Genomic DNA, 7472 nt, shown 5'->3' with positions numbered 1-7472 from the left:
AGACTTGCCTCCTTTGGAGACACTTCCCCAATCAGCCGGGGAGGGGGGGGGTGTGAGGGAGGGGGGTGTCTCTGTGTGGGGGCGGGAGGGAAGGAGTGATTTCATCTGTTTAATGAAAAATAACCTGGACGTTTCTCTGATCCTGGAAACTCCCATCTCACTGAGGCCAAGGAAAACAGGATTAGGTCTTATTACTTCTACCAAGGCTTTGCATCTCCTCAGAAGGCGTTAAACTGCGGGGAACAGCAAAATAAGGTAATCTCACTCCATTGTCCCTGCAGATACACCAGGAAGGCTCTGAATCATTTAATGGGTTAATGGAACAGACTTCCTTCTGATCTTCTTTGCCAACTTTTATTTTGGCTTCTTCTGCCTTTTGAACAGACACCCCCCCACCCCTTTTTTTTTGGTATGTGTTCGTAGTAATAGAAAGTTTGCTCTGTTAAATTCAGACAGTGAAGTCACCCCCTCTGGCATTGTCTGCTGACCAGCTACTGATTTCAGGTCTAACATCCCCCTCTGACTTCTACAGACCAGCTTTTGCCCTGAAGCATGAGGCTGTTAATACCACAGCAAACATTTTGCCTGCGCTGGCGACTGCTGATGCATAATTGTCTATGTGACCTAATAAGATGACACTCTCCCAGATTATTCCCCCCACCCCCCGCCCCGGTCGATTTTTGGGAACACGGTCTCTTCATTGGTGCCGAAAGTACACACACACACACACACACACAAAACGTAAACATCACAGTGATCTGTATGTAACCGTCTCTTTTCTACGTCAGTTCTTCAAATTATCCCTAAATGGGAGCATGGAGTAAGTCCACAGGGCCGCTTTCTTTTTAATGCAATGTATATTTATTGTAAACAATAATATACAAAAAAAAAAAAAGAAAAAAGGAAAGATGAGTTTCACAGAGAGAACAAAGGTTTGGGGAGGAAACAAGCAAAACAAACAAAACACAAACACAAACCAAACCTTACCTAAGGACAAAATATGATTTAAATGCCAGGTTTCTTAAGTTACAGAAATAGTTTTTTTTTTTTAAAGATCTGCTTTTATACAGAAAATTGAAAGATGCCATATTATAAGAGTGCTTTAAGATTTTATTCTACTGACTTCTAAAACTGTTAATATATCTTTTTTTTAAATTAAAAAAAAAAGTTTGCTGTCTTTTTTAAAAAGCAATCCTCAAACTCTCCAGCCACAGAAGGAATTAAGAATTAAGGTCTCGTTGGGCTGGTCCCCTCTGCCTTTCTTCCCTATCTCCAGGAGAACTTGCAGGGGACTATCCATGACACATGCCAGCATTGTTTTGCGTCACCACACGCACACACGCACACGCACACACGCGCACGCGCACACACACACACACAATTTAGGCAGCCCAAAGATCTGTGGCAGAAAACATTGCAAATGACTCAGTGATCCACTACATTTGCAACCTCTCATTTGTACAAAAACAGAAACAAGTTTCCAGTTTGTTTTCAACAAAACCACAAAGGAAAAAAAAAAAAAAGGACAGACAAAAAGGCATTTATACAAATCTAGGACAAGAAATCCAAAGAAACTTGCTTTTAATAATAATAAAAAAAGATTAAAGAGATAAATAAAAAAAAACTGGTTACAGTTAAGAACATAATTTAACAACAGATGACCATACCCTTTGAGGAAGGTTCCAACAACCTATTTTAAAGAAGGTAAAATTAAAAAAAAAAAAATTTTTTTAAAGAGAAAGATTTTTTTTTTTTAATGAAAACCTCTCCTTACAGAATAAATAATTTTAGCACGTGGAATGTCTTGAAGGTCAACTGCTGGTGTTCGGAGAGGCACAGTGACAGTGTCAGAGAAAGGCCATAGCATCTGTACCCCACATGGGGCTTGAGCAGGCAACCAGGGGGCAGTGCGCTGGGACACTTGGCTGCTGAAACATTCCCAGAACAGATTTCAGCTCCTTTGCTTGGTTTCTACTTCTCTCTCAAGATTGCAGCAAACAAGCAAACGCAGCAGCATGGTTTTAAGGCTCAAGGTATTTTCTCTTGTTTTTTTTTTTTTAAAAAAAATATATATGATAAAGCTTACCAAAGGCTTCTCTAAACTATGGTTTACTTCCATATTTGCAAACTAAGGCCTTTATTTCTCTAAGGCAGCTCCTCCTTGAATCAGAAAGCCTGAGGAATTAAGCAAAGCTAACCCCCCAAAACTGATCGCCTAACACAAATTTGTGTGTTTTTTTTATGTTAATACAACAACACGCACACTTTTTTTTTTTTTTTTTTTTTTTTGTAAGAGAAAGCAAATCTGTACAAAAATACTCTGGTGGCAGGAAAAGCTAGGGCACGCTGTTCAACTAAGTAGTTTAGCTGTTGGGAAAATAAGAGTATTTAATTTCTTTTATCTAAAAATATGTATAAATCCCCTCAAAATGGTAATGAATCATACACAGTACATACTAAAAATATTTAAAATAGAGAATATTCCTCACAGAGGACTTTTTTCTTTAATTACTGCTAAAAAATAATTACAAAGTCCAAACAGGCAGAGAGACTGGGCAAATAAATTGATCACACGATTCTCCATTATCCTCCGTGATTGCTCTGAAGAAGGTCTTCGAGTCCGGTTTCTTACGGGTTTTCCAACGGTCCATCCGGCCAAGAGCGGCCTGGCCCCCGATTTGCAACAAGGTGGTAATGCGTCTGGATGGCTAAGGTTTGTGTCTTGCAATCTGGGTCTGAGTTGCCTTTAGCTTAAACGTCTTTACGGAACGAGGTGGGGGAAAACGTCCCCAAGGAAATTCTGCTTGGTGATTGGTTTCTTCGGTTCTCCTTCTGATCGTCAAAGTCGTCATCACCCTCCGTGCAAGGTTTCCTCAAGGTCTGGTGAGCTGTGTGTAGACGGGCTGTTCCCAGTGCTGGGGGCTGTGGGTCTGCGGGATGGAAGGGACCCCGGACGTGTCGGCGATGGGCGTGTACATGGGCCGCTGCGCCGGGTTCATGTAGCTGAAGGTGGAGTAGAGGCTGGAGCCCTGGCCCGCCGCGTGGCTGTAGTAGGAGCCCGAGTTCTGGTGGTCGGTGTAGTCGTACTGCGAGCGGGTGATGGGCGGGTAGGAGGGGCTGTAGTGCGGGAGGTTGAAGGGGCTGTAGGCGATCTGCTGCGGCGAGTGCTGCTGCTGCTCGCTGTAGTGGCTGGGGCTCAGCTGCTCCGTCTTGATGTGCGTTCGCTGGGACTGGCCCGGCTCGCTGCTCAGCGTGGTCAGCGTGTGCGCCGGCTGCGGCTGCGGGGGCGCCGGCTGCGGCTGCGGGGGCGCCGGCTGCGGCTGCGGGGGCGCCTGCGGGGCCTGCGGGGCCTGCGGGGGCTGCTGCGGAGGGGGCGGCGGCGGCGCCTGCTGCTTGGACATCCACACGTGGCCCGCGCCCGTCGGGGTCGCCGCCGTGCTGTTGATGCCGTAGCTCCCCGTGTAGGTGACCTGGCCGTGCGTGGCCGGCACCCCCGGGTGGCCGTTGGGCGGCAGGTACTGGTCGAATTCGTTGACGTCGAAGGTCTCGATGTTGGAGATGACGTCGCTGCTCAGCTCGCCGATGTCCACGTCGCGGAAGTCGATGGGGGGCTGTCGGCCCCCCTCTGGCAGGGGGCGCCCCTCTCGCTTCAGGTCAGCCTTGCCCGGCTGCACGTCGGTTTTGGGGGTGGTGGGTGGCGTCGGGGGCCCCTGGGATTGCCCTGCGGGCAAGGAAAGAGAAGCAGCGCGGAAAAGTCAACCAGGGCCGTGCAGCGCAAAGGCCTCAATCTTAGGAACCCTCCTGGGACCCTCCCTCCAAACGACAAGTGTCGTTAAGGACCCGCAACCGCGCGGGAGGCGCGCAGCACCCAGCTAAGTCGACAAATGATTAACCTGCCGGTACACATTCGGGAATCTCCTTTTATCAGGGAGGGTCCGAGGCCCGGAGGGTCGGGAAGGCCAAATTGCTACTTGTGGAAGAAGCCTGTGTGTGCTTTTGGGGTGGCGGAGCCAGAGAAGAAGGGAGAAGTCCTGAAAAGCTGTAAAGGCATTTTACCTCGCCATAAAAATGAATCCCCTAGGATGGCTCTACATCCGTGTGCGTGCCTGTGTGTGTGTGTGTGTGTGTGTGTGTGTGTGTGCGCGCGCGCGCGCGTAGGGACTTCGCGGGGCCCTGGAAAAGGAGGGGAGGAGGCTGAGGCGCTCGGGGTTGTTTTTCCCTCCCCGGGGAGCGCAAAGTCCCCGGGGCGAGTCTGCTAGGTGGAGACCCGGGGGTGTGCCCGTCGGCCGCGGGAGGCGTAGCCGGGGGCTTGTGGGGGGACTCACCCGAGTGCTCGCCGCCCGGGGAGTGCACCTCGCTCATGCCGGAGGAGGAGTGAGGCGAGTCGGCCTGCAGCGCCTTGAAGATGGCGTTGGGGGAGATGTGCGTCTGCTCGGTGGCCTCCTCGGCCTCCGCCTGGCCGTTCTTCACCGACTTCCTCCGCCGCGGCTGGTACTTGTAATCCGGGTGGTCCTTCTTGTGTTGCACGCGCAGCCGCTCCGCCTCCTCCACGAAGGGCCGCTTCTCGCTCTCGTTCAGCAGTCTGGGGGCGGGGGAGGGGGCGCAGAGGGAAACAGAGGGGCTTCTGTGAAACCCGCCGAGCTGTCAGGTCGGCGGGAGGGGGAGGCGACCCCGACCGCTCGGCTTCTTCGCGCACAACCCCTTCCTCCCTCCTCCCCGCTTTCCAGCCACTGCTGCAGCTCATAACTTTTCTTAAAAAAAAAAAAAAAAAAAAAAAAAAAAAAAAAAAAAAAAAAGTAAAAAGAAGGAAGAAAAAAAAAAAAAACCCAGAAAAATAAATCTCGGTTCTTTCAGTCCGACCTGAGCGGTCACTCCCGGCCCCGCCCTCTCTCCTCTTCTATTTTGGAAACCCTGGAGATGAAAATAGCTCTCCGCTGCTCGGCTCTAAGTGCCTTTGCCACCGTAGGTTACCGGCCCCCGCCCCCAACATCTTTAAAAACTTTCCAAAAAAACACTTAATCGGCAAGGAGCTTTCTTGCTCCCTCCCCCGCCCACTTGCGTCCACCTACTTCCAGCAGCGCTCCCCCCATTCCTGCCTGGAGTCTCCTCCAGCCTTGATGTCTGCGCCCCCCCCCCCCATCCCATCTCCTCGGTTGTGAGGCTGCACGGGAGAGCGCAGTTGGAGCGAGTGGGGGGCAAACTTCACTTCCCACCCAACCCCCCACTTGGGATTGAACTTCACAGCGACGGAAGATAGCGCTGGCAGCCCCCTCCCACCGCGTCTCCCACCAAGTCCTCACCCACCCTCCGGCTCTCTCCGTCCCCTTCCCCCCAGCCCCCCCTCCCCCCGCCTCCCTCCCTTCCCCGAGAGCAGTCCAAGAACTTTGTCAAACTCCGAGCCAAGTTACACTTCGTACCCCCCCCCCAATGCGCCCCCCCCCCCGCCGGCTCCGGGACCGGCAACTCCCTCCTGCTGGGAGGCGGGGCACGGAGACGGTGTCGCGGCCAGCGCCCCCCGCCATCGCGGAGCCCACCCCGCCGCGCCGGCCCTACCTCCAGAGCTTGCCCAGCGTCTTGCTGAGCTCGGCGTTGTGCAGGTGCGGGTACTGGTCGGCGAGCTTCCTGCGCGCCGCCTGCGCCCACACCATGAAGGCGTTCATGGGCCGCTTGACGTGCGGCTTGTTCTTGCTGGAGCCGTTGACGCGCACTGGCATGGGTACCAGCGTCCAGTCGTAGCCCTTGAGCACCTGGCTGACCGCCTCGCGGATGCACACGGGGAACTTGTCCTCCTCGCTCTCCTTCTTCAGGTCCGGCTCGCCCTTGGAGAACGTGTTCTCCTGGGGCCGCGTGTTCTCGGTGTCCGAGCCGGAGCCCGAAGGGCAGGGCGAGCCCGCCGAGTCCTCGGACATGGTGGGGCTGGGGGCGCCGGACAGGCCCTTCTCCTGCTCGTCGGTCATCTTCATGAAGGGGTCCAGGAGATTCATACGCGGGCCCGGGGCAGGGGGCGGGTGGCCGGGAAAGGCGAGAAGCCGCGGCGGCTCGGGGGCTCGAGGCGCGGGCTCCTCTCCCCTCGGCTGCCCGGACGCGGAGCGAGCGGCTCCCGGGGAGCCTGGCGCGTCACCCGGCTGCGGCGGCGAGCACTTAGGAAGGCGCGCGGTGGCCAGCCCGCAGCTGCCCGCTCCAAGTGGGGGAAGGCGAACTGGAGAGGAGAAGGAGGAGGGGAAGAAAGAGAGCAAAAGCGGGGCGCTTGCACCCCTTCTCTTCTCCTCCTGCAAAGAAAAGTTCCTGGAGTGAAAACTGGCAAGTCGCGGCGCCACTGAACTTTCCAGTGAGTTTCAAGCTCCGCTCTCAGCTCCTCAACTCCCAGCCCCGGGGCTCTTTAATAACTACTGCTCCTCACCTTAGAGACGGCCAGCCAATCACAGCACGGCATTTCAGGGGTTGGCAGGCAGCTGATTGGATTCGATTTTGCGGGGAGGAGGATTGTGGCACTGGGCTTGGGTGACGAGAGGGGAGGGGAAGAGCGGGGAGGGGAGCGCTGCCTCTGGTCTGGCTGGGGTGGGGGGGCGGGGGACCCAGGACGTCCAAGTGTGTAAGTTTGCCGTACTCTCGTAATGTCAGAAGTTTGGGGCCGTCTCCGCACGAATCTTGCGTGCCTGTGTGTGTGTGTGTGTGTGTGTGTGTGTGTGTGTGTCTAGACCAGGATCTGCCTCCACCCCCAAGCATTTCTTTTCGCTGCTTTCTGCGCGGTACCGGAGACTTAGCGAGAGTTTGCAGCGATCAAAAAGCAGTCCCTCCTTCACGCGTAGCCCAGTGTATGCGCCCGGAGCCTGCCTCCTCCGAAAAGTGCTTAGAAATGGTCTTTTGAAGCAAATGTTTTGGTGACTCAACGCCCGCTGTTCCTCTGTAATAATCCATATAAATAGATTAACATGCTCTGCTTCGCCGGGGCTGCTGCGGCTGGTAGGGATTCTGCTGCGCTCTTGCAAGGGGAATCAATGAAAACCAAAGCTGAGACTGGCGGTGGCCGCGACGCGGTAGCCCCGCGCCCGCGGGAGCCGTCCCGCGCCACAGCGACCTTGAACTGTGACAAGCCCTTCTCCCAACCCCCCCCCCCCCCCCCAAGCCCCCATCCCGCGACACTGCCCAGAGATAGGCAACTGCTTTGAACGTTCTGCTTTTCACCTCCCGGCCGAGAGACGGTAGTCGGGTCCTATTGCGACTCGCAGACTGCCAGGAGTTCTGGGGGAGGGGGTGGGGGGTGTCTCTGATGTATCTCGAGTGAGATTTGCGCACGATCTTTGTGTTTGCACCAATTGCCTTTAGTGCCTGGTTGGGTATCAGTTCTGGACAAGGAAAGTGCTAGACGCCTGCGGGTTTCATGCCTTCAGGATCGCAAATAACAGCACAACTGTGGAAATCTCTTAATTTTAAACTTCCCCCTTTCTGGCTCTCCCAAATATCCGCCTCGA

General features: G+C 54.2%; 1 protein-coding gene across 1 annotated transcript; it reads right to left on the bottom strand.

The window, feature by feature from the left end:
* Positions 1–1564: 1564 nt before the first annotated feature.
* Positions 1565–6372, bottom strand: SOX9 (SRY-box transcription factor 9). The gene is made up of 3 exons (XM_023243815.2): positions 5554–6372; positions 4326–4582; positions 1565–3721 (listed from the first exon to the last, which is right to left on the bottom strand). The coding sequence occupies exons 1-3, from the start codon at positions 5982–5984 to the stop codon at positions 2874–2876; spliced, it is 1536 nt and encodes a 511-aa protein (XP_023099583.1). The 5' UTR covers positions 5985–6372; the 3' UTR covers positions 1565–2873.
* Between the last annotated feature and the right edge of the window lie 1100 nt (positions 6373–7472).

Source organism: Felis catus, chromosome E1, assembly GCF_018350175.1.
Source record: "Felis catus isolate Fca126 chromosome E1, F.catus_Fca126_mat1.0, whole genome shotgun sequence".
Classification (NCBI taxonomy): domain Eukaryota; kingdom Metazoa; phylum Chordata; class Mammalia; order Carnivora; family Felidae; genus Felis; species Felis catus.
Note: the sequence above shows the minus strand (reverse complement) of the source record. Positions and strands in the feature narration are given on the sequence as shown.